Raw genomic sequence first — 22,454 nt, 5'->3', positions numbered from 1 at the left:
TCACCATGTTGTAAAATATGCACCCAAATTCGAGTCTACTGTGCAGGAGAGACCAAGACGGCACTAGACTCATTTAACCTCTGAACTCTGGTGTAAATTATAGCTCACCTCCGTTCTCCCACAGCGTTCAGAGATCCAGAAATTTTTCTCCAACAAATACCCTTCAGACTGGGAGATACGGGGCATAATTTACCCTGATAAATCACTTTTTACACCGTTATCCAGCTCAAAGTAGGTCTACTTTGCCTCCTTGCTAGAATCCGGAGAGACCTGACATTTACAATCAGGCATTAATAACTTAAAAAGTGCAGAAGAAGCTTAATAAAAACCACTGTTTACATCCCAATACGCTAGCTTCAGCTCCGAGCACCACCATCACTGTACTGATAACAATATAGACATATATATACATAGACTCAGCATAGCATAGCAACCGGCGCCAGGAGGCAGGCTGTGCAAAATCTCTCTCTCTCTCTCTGTCTATATGTGTCTATGTTATAATCAGTTCAATGATGGCAGCGCTCGGAGCTGAAGCTAGGCTATTGGGATGTAAACATCGGTATATAATCCAATCTAGGTCCAACCACATAGATCACATGCCAGGCACTCACAGGAATGCTTGGAAGCTTGGCACCCAATCAATGATACATATCGCTTACTGCACCTTAAAAAATGTACTTATTGCACCTTTAATCCAATCTAGGTCCAATCATAAAGATCAACAGCCTGCCACTTTCCTCTCAGTCCCTGTTTTACCTGGGGCAGTGTTTGGCGCCGTTTGGCACAGGAATGCTTGGAAGCTTGGCACCCACTCAAATGTAGTAACAACTAATGATAAATATCGCTTACTGCACCTTTAGAAAAACGTACTTATTGCACCTTTAATCCAGTCTTGGCCCAACCACATAGATGAAATGCCAGGCCCTCTTTGGCACAGAAACACTTGGAAGTTTGGCACCCAATTAAATGTAGTAACAACTAATGATATATATCGCTTACCGCACCTTTAAAAAACTTACTTATTGCACCTTTAATCTAATCTAGGTCCAACCATAAAGATCAACACCTTGGCAGTTTCCTCCTAAATTTTGCCTTACTTGGAGCAGTGTTTGGCACTGTCTGGCACAGAAATGCTTGAAAGCTGGGCACCCAATCAAATGTAGTAACAACTACTGATAAATATCACGTACTGCACCTTTAAAAAAACGTACTTATTACACCTTTAATCCAATCTAGGTCCAACCAAAAAGAGAAACAGCCAGGCACTCTCTGGCACAGGAATGTTTGAAAGCTGGGCACCCAATCAAATGTAGTAACAACTAATGATAAATATCGCTTACAGCTCCTTTAAAAAAAACATACTTACTGCACCTTTAATCCAATCTAGGTCCAACAGCCAACAGCGAGACACTTTCCTCTGAGTCCCTGCCTTACCTGGGTCAGTGTTTGGCACCCTCGGGCACAGGAACGCCTGGAAGCTGGACACGCACAGTTCGCTTACTGTCCCCATGGCTTCCGTCGCCGAAAGTGTTGACGGCTTTTGCGAAACACCAAACGCCCCAGCCGGCACGGTTTCCCACTCTCTCGTCCTGTCACTCTCTCAGGACTTCCTCTCTCGTCCTTCTGCAATTTCAGAGTGACGGTAGACGAGCGAACGTCATTGCCGGTCCGGCTGCCATTCTGGGGGCTTTCAGCTGAGATGCTCTTAGCTCTGTGGGGGTACTGCTCTTACACTGGTCATGTCTGGATGTGGGCAAGTGCCAGCCAGTGTGTGTATAAGAGAGAGAGATAGAGAAAAATAAAGAGAAAAAAAAAGAGAGAGAGAGAGAGAACTCTCCCCAGTGATAATTCCAGTGCGTCTTCACAGCAATTTCCTCAAATCTTGTGTCACTCAGCCGTCTGTCGTCTTTAGTTGCACAGCGTCTTAAAACTCAACACGGTAAACCCCAGCTCCTCTCTGCTGGCATGTGTTTACACTCCCTCTCTCTCTCTCTCTCTCTCTCTATCTCTCGCTTTCTCCCCTGGCTTGGGTGCTGTTATGTGTGCTGACTGTATAAGGTCTTCTAGGGTCTAGCAAACTGTAAACACAAGAACTAGAGTAGAATCATGGCATCAAAAGGACAGAGAACAATAGTAAATAGAGATACTTTCACACAGCAAGTAATGCCAAAAGTGTTCTAAATCTTTTTGTGGATTTTTCCACAATTCAGATTTTTTTTTACCTGTATCTGTCATCCCTCTGAAGAGTTCACACTCCTAAACTGATGCATTAATGCGCTGAAGAGCAACACTTCACATGGAGTTTTGGTTTCATCTTCATATCAATTTAAATAAAATCGAACGTATTCATATTAGTGCTGGATGATTTTCACGATTAATTAAAATTACAGTTTTAATGCAATTTTCAAAATTAAATAATAGTGAACTTACATACAGACATTTTAGAATTTCTATCTAAAATATCCTAAAATGATACTCATTTCATTTACAGGTGCCTCCCACAGACTAACACACGCATATTTTTTGTTTGTTTTACAGGTTAACCTAGTTTTTAACCATTTCTTTGTCAGCTGTAGTTTGATTTTTAATTCGATTCGATTATAATCAAAATTCAATTGTATATTCTATTTTTCAATACCGTGAACGATAATAAGGATACATTATCGTTCACGGTATTGACAAATGTTAGCGATATTATTGTGTAGGATACAATATGGCACATCCCTACTTACCAGTTTTATTTCCTTTCAGAATGAGCCATTTAAGGGCTCTGACACTTTTATGCAAATATGCTGTTGCGGGTGACGCCCCATGGTTACACTGCATGTGTACCACAGGTAACTTTTAGCTTGTGGTATATGGTGTCATATCACCCATCCCTAATTATCACATCAGGGTACTACTTTTTTTTTTTTTTTTTTTTTTTTTAGCAAATGAAAAAATCACACTGTTCTCATTCCCCATTATATATCTACTAGAGACTAAGAGATTATATCTGTCCAGTATCATTTATTTTACTTTAATCCTGGATATATGAAGATATATGGAGTTCATTATTATTAGTATCATGACATTCTGGATCATTGACTTCTGTTACAAATCTGATAAAATTATTGTAGTTTTTTAATATCTCAGTTAGGGGTGTGCCATATCATATCGTATGCAGTAATAAAATGTAATTTTTATATTGTTGTTGTAGTGTATTCTTTAATTATTATTTTTTTTTATTCAGTGTTTTGCCATATCATCAAGAGTATCGCTATCGTGAAAATACCATTAAATATTGTGATATTATTTAAGGGTCATAATGCCCACCCCTACTGGTAAGAACAGAGCTGATGAGATCTTTATCTTTATGTGAAAGTGATTTTGTTTAAAGAACTTCATAATCGTGTTTTGTATAGAACATATATCTACTGTATGCTAACTTGTGTTAAAAAAAACCTCTAATATGTTTCCTTAAAATATTACCAAGCAAAACTCGTACACAGAACTCTCCACTCTTATCCTTTTGCTCCCTTAATGTGAGGAGATAAGCTGAATAAATATGTGCAGAAGTAAGGACTCATATTATCGTTCTGAAGGTTTTGCTGTGGTTCTGAGAGATGATGTTGTTTTCCACCATTACCCTAACTGCCCATTTCCTCTTATAACTCTCCGAAAAGCTACACATATTAATCAAGGTGATATTTGTTGCTTGGCAACTGGTTATAGATGTGATTTGTGCTGTGCTTCCAGAAATAAAATGATTTATTTGCTTTTTGTTATTCATTTAAACACAAAGCCACTGCCATCAGCTCGGCTACTCTATAAACTACAGTATACGAATAACTCTGAGGAGCACAGTGAATATCAGCGGGTCACTGACTCAACATAACTCACTCTTCACTATTTAGATTAAAAAACAATATTATTTTATTTATACAATATGTTAATGTGGAATTTGCAACAAATGTTGTCCAAATGTATATACAGTATAATGTTCATTGTGATGTGTATCTTATCACCATGTTCTTGCCAATACACAGCCATAATATTTACAGTATATGGGTGTAAAATTGACTTTTTTGTGTGAATTTCAAATTAGCTAGTTAGTTAATTAGCAAACTAGCTACTTGGTAGCTAGTTTGTTAGCTAGTTAGTTAGCTTAATAGCTAGTTAGTTAGCATGTTAGCTAATTAGCTAGTTTGTTAGCTAGTTATTTAGCTTAATAGCTACTTAGGTAACTAGTTTATCTTTATAGCTAGTTAGTTATCTCATTGGCTGGTTAGGTAGCTAATTTGGTATATAGGTAGTTAGCTTGTTAGCTAGCTAGTTGGTTAACCTGTTGGCTAGTTAGTTAGCATGCTAGCTAGTTAGGTAACTAGTTAGTTAGCTAGTTAGCTAGCTAGTTAGCTTCATAGCTAGTTAGTTAGCATGTTAGCTAGGTAGCGTCTTAACTAGTTTGTTAGCTTGTTAACCAGTTAGTTAGATTGTTAGCTAGTTCGTTAGCTAGTTAAGTAGATAGTTAGTTAGTTAGTTAGTTAGCTAGCTAGTTGGTTAGATTGTTAGCTAGCTAATTATTTAGCTTGTTAGCTAGTTAATTAATTAGTTAGGTAGGTAGCTAGTTAGTTCGATTGTTAGCTAGTTAGTGAATTGGTGAGGTAACTTTAGCTAGTTAGTTAGCTAGTTGGTTAGATAGTTAGCTTGTTAGTTAGTTATGTAGCTAATTAGTTAGCTTGTTAGCTAGTTAGTGAGTTGGTTGGTTGGGTAGCTAGTTAGTTAGATTGTTAGTTAGTTAGGTAGCTAATTAGTTAGCTAGTTAGCTAGTTAGTGAGTTGGTTGGTTGGGTAGCTAGTTAGTTAGATTGTTAGTTAGTTCGGTAGCTAATTAGTTAGATTGGTAGCTAGTTAGTTAGCTAGTTGTTAGTTCATTAGCTAACTAGCTAACAAGTTAGTTAGTTAGCTTGTCACAATTAAATAGTTAAATTCTACTGAGATAACTGGCTAGCGTAATACTCCCCTCCAATCAAAAAATTATGCTAAGCTAACTGTAAATAGAAAAGGAAAAAAACTTACCCAAATAAATGTTTTTCAGGAGGAATATGTGTGTAAAACATGCAAAAACCGGCCGATATTTTTAGGTAGCTAAATGTTTGAATACAATAGAATACCTCAGTTGTTACGTAGCTTTATAGCTATCTGTGTCTCTCTGTGTAAAATTTAAAGTAGTAAGCGTTAGCTTCAGGTGACGAGCATACTACTGCAAATAAACTATTTTTAAATATGGAAATAAAGGTTAAAGAAAGGGTGTTTTAAGGTGTTTTGAGGTTCTTTTGTCCTCATCAACATTATAAGATGTAGTGCAACCAAAAATATATATGTTTAGTTAAAGTTCTTTGATATCAGGGTTAGGCTATGTATGTTATTTATTCAATTGTGAACAAGTGGCAAATTTAACATAAAACTGTGACCAATGTTTCCTTTTGATAATTGTCATCTAAAAAAAAAAAAAATAATACTTTAGTGCATTATGTTTATTCATTCACACACACACACACACACACACAAAATAAAACTCTTTTTATCTGTTGATGATCTGCAGAAGTAACATATATACTATACTGTTTATGAAAAACAAGTTACAGCTGAAACACACAAAATGACACTGTACATTTTTTTATGTTATATATATATATATATATATATATATATAAAACACATGTATATGTACACACATGTACATGTACACAGCCACAAGCAGTGACAGGGAGCATGACATTAAGAGGACAAAGAACAATGTGTGTGTGTGTGTGTGTGTGTGGGTGTGGGTGTGTGTGTGGGTGTGAGTGAGTGTATTGTGTGTGTGTGTGTGTGTGTGTGTGAGCTGCCGAGTCAGGGAGGGAAAGTGCTGCAGCTGCATGTCAAAGGAACAAGCTCATCTGAGGACACACACACACACACACACACACTCACACACACATTGTTCCTCCAAGTCAGCAAACGTGTCACACTTCACATTTTAGTATGCACTTCCACTTTTACAGTGATCACACTCAAGGCTGTTTCAAAGCATTTGTGGGCCACAAGCAACATTATTTAACGTGGATTATCACTAACCGCTGTTCTGTTTTTTATTTTCTATCTTTTCCTCTATTTTTCTCTTCTTTCTTTTCTGCCTTCATGGTTTCTGAAGGTTCATATTTTGCCGACTGCAGTAATGATGAACCTGCCTGGCTACTCCAGAGACTGTAAAAAAAAGATGGACGTCGTGTCGCCATTCCCATTCATTTAATGAAAATGAAGCCAAAATCTTCCGCCATGTTGGGGATCCCGAAACCCGAGTCTGAGCAGTAGAGACCAGAGGAGGGAGAAAGACTGAAGAGCAGCCTACTCATTTGAATAACCCCGCCCCTGAGGGCTGCCTCGAGGTCACAGGCTGCAGAGCGGAGCGGAGCGGAGCTGACGGTCTGTTATTGGTCCCGCCCATAACCAGCCCTTTTACAATAACCACACCTTTTTTGAATAGAGCTGAATAATGTTTTTAAAAAACGAATTCTGTGGGGATATAAAAATATGACAATATAAGCAGAGGTTACACTAGCTGCTGCATTTAAATAATGGAGGTAGAATTACAGTATATTAGAAAAAAACGTGATTGAAGTTTGTCTGTTTTGCCATTAAAACCTATGGGAATGGGTGGGGTTACACAGCTTTCTGAAACCGAACAGCAGGGGGCGCCCGACCTGTGGTGGCTTCACTTTTGAGAGACGATGTTCTGTCCAGCTATATACAGTCTATGGGCTACTCTCACTAACTAGTGTGAGAAGCCTCCTTGTACTTTTCTGTATTGAGCAGTGTTTTTGCATTCAATTCATAAGCAATTGATTGGTTTGCTTGCCCTGTTGCTATGGGGCTGATCACACTTGTGATCTGATCTGACCAACAGAGTTCTGAACTTCCCCTCAGTCTGATCTACAGGCAGAAGCATCTCTATATCAGACTGAGACAGTTAAAGAAATCAGAGCACAGAGCAACATGAATAGTATTGTGTACCATGACTTTTGGCATGTCCCATGGAAGCTAAAGAACGCAGCACTGATCTGTGGGATATGTGGGTGGGGTTCTATTACATCAAGTTAATTATATTAATATTATGAATTATTGTTATAATAATCATTTCAATCAATTAATTAATATTATTAATATATTACACACAACTACAGAAATGGAGCGTCCCCCATCCATCTGCACCCCCTTGGCCTTACCATGAGCACATTGACCAGTGTTCAATCAACCTCACTCACAAGATAACACCTCACAACTAATACAGGTGTGGGTGTTCCCAAGCTGTCCCCTCAAACAGTGCAGTATAATGCTGTGTGCTTCAGCTGTAACTTGTATTGTTTGAGCTTCTTTTTTTATAAACAGTATAGTATATATGTTTCTTCTGCAGATCATCAACAGATAAAAAGAGTTTTATTTTTATAAATCATGTTCTTTTTAGAGTATTTTATACAAAAGACTTGTAATTTGACAATTTATATGTATATAAAGTGAATATTCCTCTACTTTAAATACACTTTAACTCTCTCTACTGGCAGAGCATTGCAACTACAACAGATAATAGAATAGAATAGAAATATTTGTTTTTATTCTGAAAACCATTGATGCCTATTATGCCTGGTATTTGTTTAATGCTCATGTGACTGTACTAACATGTATTATCTCTTTAATTTTCCTAACATGCTCCTAATCCTTGCAGCGTATAAAAGGTCTGCTTCAGTAAGGCACAGCTCCAGGTAGTGATAATGTTTTGGCTGGATGTGTTTTGTTATATAAAACAGAATACAACACTATTAAACTATATATACACTACAAAAGAGTAGTTTTTAAAAACATCACTACTAGACACAAAATGTTTAAAGACTTCTACAGATAGTTGAAAAACTGTTTTTGTGAGGTCTGGTTAAAAGAACCACTTGAAGAAGGTTGACTTTTATCTTTTTACTTTAGATCAAAAGGGAACATCGTCCAAAACTCACAGCACTCTTATTACTTTATTTTTTCTTTTTCACATCTGGATGGAATCATTATATTTGTAATTATATCTGGAACAAGATATCTTTAAAAAAATAAATACATAAATAAATATTCTGTTTTATAAAAAAAAACATCTATTTTGTTTTTTTATGTCTATGATTTTAGTCCTGTTTAGGTAAAGCACTGTAAATTACTTGTTTTGAAGTGAGGTGTAATTAAAGCCAGAAATGCTACAATGGCTCCATCTTTTGGTCACCTAATGTTATATAACAGAGTCTCTCTCTCTCTCTCTCTTCCTCTCTCTCTCTCTCTCTCTTTTCCTCTCTCTCTCTCTCTTTTCCTCTCTCTCTCTCTCTTTTCCTCTCTCTCTCTCTCTCTCTCTCTCTCTAGCTCACTCTCTTTCTCTCTCACACTGTATCTCTCTCTATCTCTCTTTGTAGCTTACTCTCTTTTTATCTCTCTGTCTCTCACTCTGTATCTCTCTCTCTCTCTCTCTCTCTCTGTGTCTCCCTGTATCTCTCTCTCTCTCTCGCCCCAAGGACTGAAGTGGTGCTGCAAACACCCACACAGCCTCTCCTCATCCTCACCTAGAGCATCACACAGAGAGAGTGAGAGAGAGAGAGAGAGAGAGAGAGAGAGAGAGAGAGAGAGATACAAAAAGAGAGAGAGAGAGATACAAAAAGAGAGAGAGATACAAAAAGAGAGAGAGAGAGAGAGATACAAAAAGAGAGAGAGATACAAAAAGAGAGAGAGAGAGAGAGAGAGATACAAAAAGAGAGAGAGAGAGATACAAAAAGAGAGAGAGATACAAAAAGAGAGAGACCTAAAATTTATAAAGGACACGCATCATGGGACACGAATCCAATAGAAAAATTTCACCTGGAATTCTGCAAAGAAATTTTAAAAGTCCATCGCAGCACGGTGAACCTGGCGTGCAGAGCAGAGCTCGGCCAGTTTCCTCTCTCCCTATCCATCATAACCAGAGCTTTAAAATTCCACTCTCACCTGTCCCAATCCCACCCAGACTCATATCACCACACAGCATACCTTAATACCTGCACACACCCAGAAACAGACCCTCTCACACACATTAAACACCACCACCACCTTCACACCACCACCTGCTACACCCTCAAACACACACACCTCCAAACCATCCACAAAACACAGCAATCAGACTATATTAATCACTGGCTTCATGAAATTTCCTCCATTAATAAATTAGAATGTTACAGATCATTAAATAGAGAATACACCCTCGCAGATTACCTGACTAAAATTAAAAACCCCAGAGAAAGACACACGCTGACGATGTACAGACTCAGTGCCCACAGCCTGGAGATAGAGAGCGGGAGACAGAGGAAACACTGGAGACCCAGAGCCGAGCGAGTGTGTGATCATTGCAGCTCCGGACAGGTAGAAACCGAGCAGCACTTCCTCTCCTCCTGCTCTAAATACACCCAGCTCAGACTCCAGTTCCTACAGAACATCACATCCACCATCCCATCGCTCAGATTAATAACAGAGGAAGATCTGATCAGACTGTATTTAGGAGAGATTCCAGAATGTGTTGGATTATCTGCTAAATATGTACACAACTGCCACACCCTGAGAAACCAGAGCCCCACCCTACACTAAACAACCCTGCTTATATAATTATATATATATTATTGCATAAACTATATGTACATTTATTTCTTATTATTATTATTATTATTATTATTATTTTTTTTTTTCTCACATATTGTAATTTATTTATTATCCTTCAATTTTGTCATAATTTGATTATTATTTTTGTATTTGTTGAATTGTTTGCTTTGGCAACAGTTGTTGTTTACAATTCATGCCAATAAAGCCATTTGAATTTGAAAATTTGAGATACAAAAAGAGAGAGAGATACAAAAAGAGAGAGAGAGAGAGAGATACAAAAAGAGAGAGAGATACAAAAAGAGAGAGAGATACAAAAAGAGAGAGAGAGAGATACAAAAAGAGAGAGATACAAAAAGAGAGAGAGAGAGAGAGAGATACAAAAAGAGAGAGAGATACAAAGAGAGAGAGAGAGAGATTGAGATTTAACATGATCTTTATTTAACATTATTCTAAACACATGGGAAAACTGTAAAAACCAGAAAACTTCATGTATCAAATAGGGCTGTGACGATAATTTTATTACCGCAATACCGCGGTTATGGGACGTCACCGCGGTGATGAGCTCATTACCGTCATTACCGCATTTTTTTTATGGCTGTCAAATCTGATTGACTGCGTTTTGAGCGGTAGTAAAATGCTCCATATAAGCACAACTGTGGTGAATTCAGTATTAATATGTCAAGTGTAAGTCCTACACTATAGGGCTGTGCAATATATAAAATATATTTTGATCGCGATAGATATTGGTGTCAAACTATCTCAAAATTCATAATATCGAATAAAAAATTTTTTGTCATTTATCTGTGCTGCCGCTGCACTGGCGCGGCAGCGAATGGGTTAAGCAAAACGCGGTGCGTGGTACTCATTGAGGCCAGAACAGCTCTGGAGTCTCCTGCTCACTTCGTCTCCATTGAGGCTGCTGAAGAGAGTGAAGATTAGCAGCACTAATATTGGCTCGGAAATGGAAGCTACAGGGCAGGCTCAGTAAGTTGAGAAAAAAGGAAGAAAAAGACTCAGAACAGAAGAGAATCATCTGCAAGATTTGCCGGAAAGTGGTGTCTGCACCTCTCGCCAACACATCAAACTAATTCACCCACATCAAGGTAAACCATAGAGCCATGTAAGGTGTTCCGTGGTCACATTTTGAGAAAGTAAAATATATTAATTCATTGTCTGGCTGCTGGCTGTTCTGCGTGAGCACCGCGGAGAACGCGCGGCATTGCGCCTCAGTCTTGGTAAAAATAGTAAGGTTGGTTGAAGTGTAGTTCAAACAGCAAAGCAATGATATAAAACTATAACCACCATCTTTACTGAAATGTTGTTATCTGACCAAGTCTGAGGTAAAATGCGCTGCGCCTTGTCTCTTTCACAGCACGCGGAACTGAGTTCAGAACCGCTACAAATATAACCATATAAAACTCAGTTCAGATAAATAAACTTCAGATGAGTAAGGACACGTAAAGTGAAACAAAAATTGTCAAACATAAAGGACAGGTTTCTATTATTTTAAAATGGAACTAATGTCTTTTTTTTTGGTCGGTTGTCTCTTGCGAGCCGATTTCTTAACGTCACGACATTTTAATCAACATATTATATGACGCGGTTCCCGTCAGGATATCTTGCGGCACAGACAGAACTGAATTGTTATTGGCGGGAACAGGAGTTTAATCAATCCAGAGGATGTGGGAGCACATAATAAATAGTTAAGAAAATTGTAATAATCACGCAGTGATTCTCATGCACGCAACAAAAAAACCCTAAGCACAAAAAAGGAGCGGAGAATGGACCGACACGCACACACACACCGATTTTTTTTTTGTAATGTGGTAAGAAACGTGACCGCACTATTCAGCGCGGTTTTAATAAATATTTTTTTTTATTTTAAGCACTAAATGTAATTTATTAAATTTATTTAGGACCGCGGGGCAGGTGCGGCAAATGTGGCGGGCTGATGCGGGATTAAAAGAAGTTTTTTTTTTTTGCGGAACGGTAACGGGACAAAAAAGAAATGATGTCTGAATTAATTTCCTCCAATCGAATATAATTTAACATGGTTTAAGAATATAAAATAATTTATAAACAAACGAAATATTTAATATTGAGCTAATAGCCCAAGTGCAAAAATACAAAATCTGTAATACTCTGCACTGCACAATTCAAACGAAATAGCCGTAACGCAGCTGCGCTCCTGCCCTGCGATGCAGCCGAAGCCTGGTGTGAGGCAGCAGAAATTCTGGGGTGAAAACTACATAACTACACAACATAAGGAGACATATGCACTCCAAATATTCAGGAGGGAAGTGAAATAAATGATACTGTACAGATATAATCTGTATCTAGTAGATATTTAATGAGAAATAAGAAGTGTGAGAATAAAAAAAAAAACAGACGCCTATCACAGACTTCTTGAGCCTTGAGCCCGAACGGCCCGAGGAAAGGGGTGAGAAATATATTTTTTTCGGGGCCGGGGGTCAGTGGAAAATTTTGATGTGGATTAATTCGTCTTTTTTTTTTAAACGAATATTAGAATATTCGCTACCAATTACTGCCGAATATCCTGAGCTCAAAACCGCTATTCGGGCCAGCCCTAAAATAGATCTATGGATGGAGAAGGGGGAGGCGGACAAGCTCCTCCTTCAAAAAGTCTGCTCGGAAAAAGACAGGTTAGCTGTACAATGACGAATTATACAGGCAGCATATGTTCACTTGTTATGCTGTATTTATGGTTTATGTAGAGGTTGTATGTAGGCTGTATGGTTTGAAGAATAAAGATTTGTTACCAATAAATGTGTGGTGTTTTTTTTTTTTTGGGGGGGGGGGGGGGGGGGCGGGTTGTTTTGGGGTCTCGCGGTTAACCGCAATATCGCGGTGATGCGTTAGTTTTTTACCGCGGTTATAAAAAATCAATACCGCCCCAGCCCTAGTATCAAACAGACCCACTCATCTATATAAACTCATCAGACAATCAGATAGACAACCAAATACTCCTATCCAATCATCCTAATATACCTCTTTTTTGAAACACATTTAAAACCTACCAAACAACAAACTGCAATACATCAAATGTGCACAATTAATTCATCATCATCATCATCATCAACAGAACATAAAACTTGATTCTGAGCCCACATTAAGCAAAACTCCTGTAAACGATGAGTCAGTTTAAAATAAGCAAATTCAAGTCTTAATCTGGATTTAACCAAGTTCCTCAGCATCACCTCAGGATTCACTGTCCCAGTCCCTCTCAACACATTCCTCCGTGTTAACCAGATTGAGAGCTTTGCAGTCCCCAATAAAAAGTTCATCAAACAGATTTGATCTTTTTTTGTTTTACAGTAAGTCACACCATAAATAAAAAGACCATCAGTAAACAGTACACCAAAATCAGACATCCAAGACTTGAGACATTGAAACATGTTCCGGAGTCTCTCACACTTCAGGAACAAATGTTCTACATTCTCCTCCTCGCCACAGGAGGGACAAGAAGCCGTCACAGTGGGGTCAATGTGGGCGACATGTTTATTCGTAGCTATAGCCCTGTGTATGATCCTCCACTGTAAATCACCACAACGTTTCTCAATTGGGGGTTTATATAAGGTCCTCCAGCATGTTTTAGGAGACAATCCCGGAGGTAACAAGTCTCGCCGCCCAGATTCACTGATCTGACTCAGCATGTTCTGATGCAGGACCTTAACACACACTATATAGAGGTCCTTTTTGGAAGCACTGGGAAAATTGGTAAGCTGTGGAAATCTAAAAGATAATAAAAGACCTTCATACTCAGAGAGCTCATGTTTTGCTGAGATGGATAGGGAAGGAAAAAAGTTATTATGAATATCTGTGCCATCCTCCAGAGCTTGTTTATAAGCCTGTGGTAGTACAGAAGCCAACTCTCCCATCATCCGCTGCAGTAAACGAGTAGACTTGATGCCCGTTTGTAAACTGAGAGTCTCAAGAGTTTTCCAAGAACCTTCAGTTCGCAGACTGCCAATCTTGGTTAATCCAGCCTTAAGGAAGCTTCGACGTATGCTGCAGGACCTCAGAATTCCCACCTTTATAAAAGGCATTTCTCTGAATGCCCTGAATGAATGTGTCAGGAGGTTCCAGTGGGATGAGCTTGTGCCACAGCATAGAAGCAATCAGATTATTAATGATGAGATCTCTTCCTCTGTAGGATAGACGTGGAAGGATCCAGGTCCAGCGAAGTAGTCGACCCTCCACCTTCTCCATTAATCCTTCCCAGTTTTTCTCTTGGTAGGTTTCCGTCCCAAGGAATACTCCAAGATATTTTATCACATGTTTTCCTCACTGTAAGTTCTCAGGTAAAACTGGAGGCCCTTCTTCTCGCCATTCACCAACGAGCACAGACTCTGTCTTACTCCAGTTTACCTTTGATGAGGTAGCTGCAGTATATTTTGCCAGGGTTTCCATGAGGATGTGGACATCATCTTGTTTGGTGATGAAGATCAGAACATCATCCGCATATGCAGACAAGATTAGCTTTCCCGGAGAACTCCCTACAGTGAGACCCTGCATTTCTCTTCGCAGCCGATTTAGTAGAGGCTCAATAGCGAGGCTGTAAAGTTGACCTGATAGTGGACAGCCTTGTCTAATTCCTCGCTTCAGTTCTACTGGAAGACTGAGACCTCCTCCCACTTTTAGTAAAGCTGTAGCACGCACATAAAGAAGTTTGACCCAAGCTATAAAATCTTCATTAAAACCTAAAGCCGCCATTGTTTTAAAAAGATAGGTGTGATCCACTCTATCGAAGGCTTTCTCTTGATCCAGAGATAAAAAGCCCAAATTACATGACTCTGTCTTACTTAATTCAAACAGGTCTTGAACTAGAAAAATATTGTCCATTATACATCTTCCAGGTACACAGTATGTTTGGTCTGGGTGTATTAAAAACTCCATGACCCTTTTCAACCTGTTAGCTAAGACCTTGGACATAATTTTATAGTCTGTACATAACAAAGCCACTGGTCTCCAGTTTTTTAAAAGACTCAAATCTCCTTTTTTTGGCAGAAGAGATAAAACAGCCCTCGTACAACTCACTGGCAGTTTGGCATGGGACAAAATAACTGAAACACTTCAGCACTTGGTATCTTCAGTATCTAAACAAATTGTATTAAGTGCTGTAAGAAAGACTGGAAACATTATAAAGTGGTAAATGCTGCTTTACTTTTCCAACTATTGTTCTGGTGTTTGAAATATGTTTTGTGTATGAAATGCAGGATGAATATATACAATATATCCATAAATTAAATGAAGTTGAGCACATAAAAACATGTAATATCTTGGATTCGTACTGCCTGCAATCAATTCAATCTAATTTTCTTAGGGTATTGGGGTTGTAAATGTAGAAATACAGGTGTCAGGTGTCTGAAGCTGCATGTAAACTACCTGAAAGCATCACCTGCTCTGAGAGACTGGTGTTATAAAGAAGAGCTGGGCGCGAGTGGTGTGGTGCTTTCGCTTTGAGCGAGTTCAAAAGTGTCTCATCGCTTTAGTGAGCTCTGCATGTGGGAGGCAGAGAGCTCCAGAGGCACAGGTGTTTCACACAAGCATCTCCCACACACACACACACACACACACACACACTACACAATACACACATTATTTAGAGAAACTGGGCCGGCACAAAGAACAGCAGCTCATCAGCTGTCACTCCTGCCTGTATTCACACTGCTCATATCCTAAACATCACAGTGATTTCGATCATATCTAGATTTTATCCAGATTGATTTTGATAATCTGTAATAGGACTGTATTGTTATGGTGATTTTCACAATTTTCAAAACAAACACATCGAGAGAGCAGCTGTAACACTGTGAATTACAGCAAACTCTAACTGCATTACCAACATACAGCAACAGAGGGAGCGCTTCACACTGTGCTAATGTTACATAGTGAAACTGGAGGTAGAGCGAGGTAGAGTGAGGTAGAATGAGGATAGTGAGGTAGAGTGAAGACAGTGAGGTAAAGTGAGGTAGAGCAAAGTATAGCGAGACAGAATAAGGTACAGAAAATAATTCAAGTTGAGTGGAGTAAGGCAGGGTGAGAGAATAAAGTAGAGTGAGGTAAAGCAAGTAGAGTAGCACAGAGTCAGGTAGAGAGAAGTAGAGTGAGGTAGTAAAAATCAGGGTGAATTAAAGAGAGGTAGAGTGAGGTAGAACAAAGTAGAGTGAGGTAGAGCGAAGCAGATACCACAGCAACCCACACATACTCCACAGCAACCCTCACATACACCACAGCAACCCTCACATACACCACAGCAACCCACACATACACCACAGCAACCCTCACATACACCACAGCAACCCACACATACTCCACAGCAACCCACACATACTCCACAGCAACCCATACAAATACCACAGCCATCCAAACATATACCATAACAACACACGCAGATACAAAATCAATCCACAGATACCATAGCAACCCACACAGATACCACAATAACCAATACAGCTACCACAATAACCCATACAGATACCAAAGCAACCCACGCAGATACCTCAGCAACTCATACAGATACCACAGCAACCCCTTTACAGATACCACAGCAACCCCTTTGCAGATACAACAGCAACCCCTTTACAGATACCACAGCAAACCCTATACAGATACCACAGCAACCCCTTTACAGATACCACAGCAACCCCTTTGCAGATACAACAGCAACCCCTTTACAGATACCACAGCAAACCCTATACAGATACCACAGCAAACCCTATACAGATACCACAGCAACCCACACAGATACCACAGCAAACCCTATACAGATACCACAGCAAACCCTATACAGATACCACAGCAACCCATAATAGATACAACAGCAACCCCTTTACAGATACCACAGCAAACCCTATACAGATACCACAGCAACCCACACAGATACCACAGCAACCCATTGAAGATACCACAGCAACCTATGTAGATACTACAACAACCCATACAAATACCACAGCAACCCATTCATGATACCACAGCAACCTATGTAGATACTACAGCAACCCAGACGTATACCACAGCAACTCACAATGGCCCAAAAATAATATCACAATATTTCACAATGTTACACTTGCTGATTTGACAAAACACTGAATTTAAAATAAATATTTTAAGAATACACTACTGCAACAAAATAAAATTGTATTATTGCATACGATATGATATGGCACACCCCTAACTGAGATATTAAAAAACATTCAAGAATTTTATCAGATTTGTAACAGAAGTCAATGATCCAGAATGCCATGATAATAATAATATTGCACTCCAAATATCTCCAAATATCCAGGATTACAGAAAAATAAATGATACGGGAAAGATATAATCTGTCTCTAGTAGATATATAGTGGGAAATGAGAACAGTGTGAATTTTGTTTGTGAATCTTTTGATAAAAACAGTAAAAAAGTAGAACCCTGATGTGATAATTAGGGGTGGGTGATGTACAATACAATACGGCACACAATAATAATAATATCTCCTGGTTCATGACTCGTGGCATGTCCGTGTGTGGTGTAGGTCCTGTAAACTGCATTACAGGCCGCAGGGTACGGACGCAGGACAGCCAGAGCAGGAGTACGCCTGTATAAATCTGATTACAGCAGATCCAGCCTGCATTACAGAGTTTAATTCCCTTTATCAGATTACAGGACGGGTGTAATGGAGAGCGTCTCGGTGATACAGACGAACTGATACACAGATAAAAATTAGTCTGATCTGTAAATGGATGCAGGGAGACGAGGATCCTGAAGAGTCTGAGGAGATACAGGAGATACATAGTGCTGTATGGAAGGTCAGTCCGCTCGGTAAACGAAGGCGGGGCCGAATAACAGGAGGATTTATTCGTACTGAACCGATGGACAGTTCTGGTGGAAACAGGAGAGTTGAGGTGCACATTGAATTCTGCGTGATTTGATCAGCCGTGGTTTTATGTTTTTTGGATACAATCCGGGTTAGCAACCGAACATCCCTTTCAGACAGCTTCCTCCTACAGCGTCCACAGTTAATCCTGTTGGATGTGGTTGGTCCTTCTTGGTGGTATGCTGACGTTACCCTGGATACCGTGGCTCTTGATGCATCACAAAGACTTGCTGTCTTGGTCACAGATGCTCCAGCAAGACGTGCACCAACAATTTGTCCTCTTTTGAACTCTGGTATGTCCCCCATAATGTTGTGTGTATTGTAATATTTAGAGCAGAACTGTGCTCTTACCCTGCTAATTGAACCTTCACACTCTGCTCTTACTGGTGCAATGTGCAATTAATGAAGATTGAACACCAGGCTGCTCCAATTTAGCCATGAAACCTAAAATCCCACACTAAAATGATGACAGGTGTTTCAGTTTCATTCTCCAACCCCTGTATGTGTTAGTGCTGTTAACTTTAACAAGGGTGATTCATCTCAGATTTTTTTTAAAGTCATAAATAGTATTTATTGCAAATTAATCACATCACTAAGTTTAGTCACAACCTCCTCCTGTAAGTCACTGATTTTACAGAGTGACGTAAACACAGCATTATGTCTTCACTGAGGTAGATTACTTTGAATTTATGCTGATTTACTGATTAAAACCGCTGGGTTTCCTTTTTTTCTATGTGGAATATGGAGCTAGTGTTTATTGTGAAGCACTTTGAGCTGCATTTTTATGTATGAAAGGTGATATATAAAAAGTGTTTTCCTGGCCGTGTCCCAATTCATTAGCCGGGGCCGCAGTAGTGTATTGAAGCGCAACCCTGACGATCCCGCATGAGGAGCGGTGTGATTATTTATTTATTTATTTATTTCTTGGGTTTACCTGCTTTGAGATCAACTGTTCTGCAATTGGGTTCAACAACCCTCTGGGCTGGAGAGCTACTAGTCTGTAGCAGCACTCAATCTCATTACACTTCATTCAGTTTCTCTGATTTTACTATTTATAGGTTTATGTTTGAGTAAAATTAACATTGTTGTTTTATTCTATAAACTACAGACAACATTTCTTAGTTTATATTCATAAAGTTTTAAGAGTTCAGAAATCAATATTAGGTGGAATAACCCTGGTTTTTAATCACAGTTTTAATTTCATGCATCTTGGCATCATGTTCTCCTCCTCCACCAGTCTTACACACTGCTTTTGGATAACTTTATGCTGCTTTACTCCTGGTGTAAAAATTCAAGCAGTTCAGTTTGGTGGTTTGATGGTTTGTGATCATTCATCTTCCTCTTGATTTTATTCCAGAGGTTTTACATTAGTTCTCTCATATGTTTTACAGAGCTGTAGATACACAATAGAGAGAATAGCTTTTAAGACAGAATAATAAATGGTAAAAAGACTCTTTAGCGTGGGGTATGATGATCAGATTTAAATAAAGATCTTTTTCTTGTCCGTATCTCCTGCTGGCTCTTGCTCTCACTCAGACTCGTACGCATATATAAAAGGCTGATAGCCGATCGACTGGTCTGGACTGTTGGCTACACATTACATCTCCATTAAACTCCTAATCAAATTCCAGCGCCATTAACTTTTTCCCTCTGTTCTTTTTATCGGCGTCTCGGTGAGGGATGATCTCCTGCAAGACCACAGCTCAGCTCTATTCCAAGATGCAGGATGCACTTAGCGAGCCACACTATGAATAATTAACACCAGACTTTCCATTTTGATGAGTAAGACCAGAACAGCGTGGCCTCTGTAGATATGCATCATTACAAACCCATCGATGGAGTTCAGCTCCATCTATAACATCATCTACCTTCAGAGGAACCTGTTCTAAAGGGAATTCTGCACTGTTCTGGGTAGGAAATGCTAAAACACAGCATACAAATCCAGATTGAGATCAGTTTATGTTGGTAACTGATGGTTTCAGATGGTCTAAACCAGAGTTAGGCAATAGAAAAACATGCTTGAATTATAAAATTCTGGAATTTTGGAGAAAGTGCTTAAAAAAAGCTTGAAATTCTAACTGCATTTGCTTTACAATAAACATACAACTATCTGTCTAAATAAATTCGCTTAAAGAAAAAATTGCACATTGCTTTGTGTGTTCACGTAAACATAATACTATAAAACCATCTCTTGCAGTGTGACAAATAAAGCAAATCAATAAATTTGAGTATATTTTGAGTATATGTATGTGTATAAATGCGTTCAACTCATCCACAAATTTTACATACTACATTAACTTCTCAATCAGCTCAATTAAATTAATAGGGTAAACATATGGTGAACATTTATACAAATAAACTGACACCAATAAATCCATAATCATAGTTCCTGCTATTTACTTACTTAGAAGTATTTTTTCTCTCAGTAGTGTAGTCGCTGTGAAGTGTGAAGAATAGTTTTGCGATATATTAATTATCGCAAAATCGCAGTTTTGAGATATCACCATTTATAATTAATTTAACACAGCTGAAAGGTGCTGGAAAAACTTGAAAATGGGCCTCGAAAGAGCTTGAAAAGTGCTTGAATTTTACCTTGTAAAAGGTGTATGAACCCTGAACATCTGGCCTGTGACGTTGTTTGAACTATAATGAACGATAATGAAAAAAAAAATACTAATATGCTTCTTTGGTGAGCTTTTGTTTACCTTCCTCCCTTCTGTCCCTCTCTCGGTCACGCTCAACACTGGACCTTAGTTTCCTCCCGTTCTCGTTTTTTCCGCCTGTTCTTGGGCTCCCTATCTCTTTATAAGGTCATTTTTAAAGTTGATTTTAAAATTATTTTACTGGTTTATAAATCTCTTAATGGGTTAAACCACACCTGCATACATCTCAGACTGTCTGACAGAATATGTACCAAATATTTCCAGAATGAATCACAAATAGACAGGTGAAGCAGTTTTCTGTTTTTATGCCCCAAAAATATGGAACTCTTTCCCAATTAATATTAGTCAGGCATCGAGTGTTACTAGCTTTAAAAACAGCAAAAAAAAACTTCCTTTTTAACTTAGCTTATGTTCTGCTTATACTTAAATTTTTCATTTGATTGATTTTGTTGTTCTCATTTTTATTTTATCATTTTTGTTTCAATTTATTTTATTCTATATTTTATTTTAATATAAATGTCTTATTTCTTACTATTTTATTATATTCTTTCTTTTTAATTGGTTTATTTGTTTTATATTACTTTTACATTTTGCTGTTTTATTTAATTTCATTGTGAAGCACTCTGAGCTGCATTTTTATTAATGAAAGGTGCTATATATATATATATATATATATATATATATATATATATATATATATATATCTATATAAAGTTTATTATTATTATAATTTTTTTCCCGGCCGTGTCCCAATTCACTACCCGTGGCGTGTAGCGGTAGTGTATTGGAGCGCGACCCTGACGACATGGGTTGGATCTCGCGTTCTGTTCTGCAATTGGGTTCCCAACCCTCTGGGCTGGAGAGCTACTAGTCTGTAGCAGCACTCCCTCCCATTACACTTCATTTTTCTTGTGGACACATAATGGCTTGGAAAATATGTCTAAATTTTTAACGAATTTGTTGGTCAAGGTGGTTGAAGCATTAGTTGGTCAATCATCACAGTAACTTTGATTAGGGCTGGTAATGACAAGGCATCTCCCGATACGATACTGTGATTCTGTGATACTCGATATATCCCAAGATATCACAATTCTCAACGATTTTTCACAGCACCTGTTATTGTTACTGAAGAGGATAAAATACTCCTTATTAATCAAATACCGGGAATTATGGATTCATTGATGTTTCAGTTTCACAAAATTTGACAACCCATATTCTTCACTGCAGGTTTATTAACCCTATTCATTAAATTATAGCGCCACCACGTGGAGTAATGAAGCAGTACATTTAGTAAGTCTAATTGGGGGCGAGTCTTAGGGAGTTTAGAGTGACTATGTTTCCAGAAATTATCTATATTTGATATAACATATCAATAATGTATCACAAAAGAAAATTATATTAAAACAATGATATATTGTATTTTGTCCCACCTCTAATGTTCAAAGATTCAAGATTTAAAGAGTTTAAAGAAATAAATGTCCTCGTACAATGAAATTCTTTCTTTGCTCCATGTTGTGCTTCACGTCAAGCAGCCTTTACCTTTCTTGACGAGTTTGAGCCGGGCAGGCTCTAATCTTTTTCCGTATGGTCGGTATTGGAAATGGCTAAACGACTAAATAATCAAAATAAGGAATGAATTAGGAACCCAAGGACGCTTTACAATTTAAACATTTTACACTCAACCACTCATACTCAGCACACATCCACACCAGTGGCGCAAAAAGGGGGTATGCAGCCTACGCATGCGATGCATAGGGGCGCTGCACTAGAGGGGGTGGCAAATCAAAGCCCCAAATAAATTTGCGGAGCGCGGTGGGAAAGTAAACACAGGACGCTGACGATTTTAAAACGTGTCTCTCCCTCCAGGGGCACAGACACTACGTTTGCTCACACCCTCAAAAATTATGTACTTGCGCCCCTGATCCACACACCGGGGAGAAGCGGCAGCCAATAGCGCACAGCGTACTCTCAACCGGAAACCACTGTCCACCTGGAGGACTGCATCCAGCACTACAGTATTTACCCAGGATAGAGTGCAAATCCATATCTGGGCACACAGTCATACACACATTTTATACACACACACACAATCCTATACAATACACATTTAAATTTAGAGCAACAATTTACCTGAGCAATTTAGAATATGCATGATTTTAGACTGTGGGGGAAACCAATCCCCGACACAGGGAGAACGTGGAAACTCCACCCAGATAGGGACTTGAACCCAAGAACTTAAGC

General features: G+C 38.7%; 1 protein-coding gene across 2 annotated transcripts in view; it reads right to left on the bottom strand.

Moving 5' to 3' along the window:
• Positions 1-22,454, bottom strand: part of cyth1a (cytohesin 1a) — a 90,540-nt gene that overhangs the window by 67,370 nt on the left and 716 nt on the right. The window contains exon 1 of one of the 2 annotated variants that reach the window (XM_049468135.1): positions 1,435-1,545. The exons of the other annotated variant lie outside the window; for it this stretch is intronic. Coding sequence (XP_049324092.1) covers positions 1,435-1,510 — 76 coding nt within the window. The 5' untranslated portion in view covers positions 1,511-1,545. Of the gene's footprint in view, positions 1-1,434; positions 1,546-22,454 lie in introns of those variants that run through there. 2 annotated transcript variants of the gene reach the window in all.

This window comes from Astyanax mexicanus, chromosome 19 (genome assembly GCF_023375975.1).
Source record: "Astyanax mexicanus isolate ESR-SI-001 chromosome 19, AstMex3_surface, whole genome shotgun sequence".
Lineage (NCBI taxonomy): Eukaryota > Metazoa > Chordata > Actinopteri > Characiformes > Acestrorhamphidae > Astyanax > Astyanax mexicanus.
Note: the sequence above shows the minus strand (reverse complement) of the source record. Positions and strands in the feature narration are given on the sequence as shown.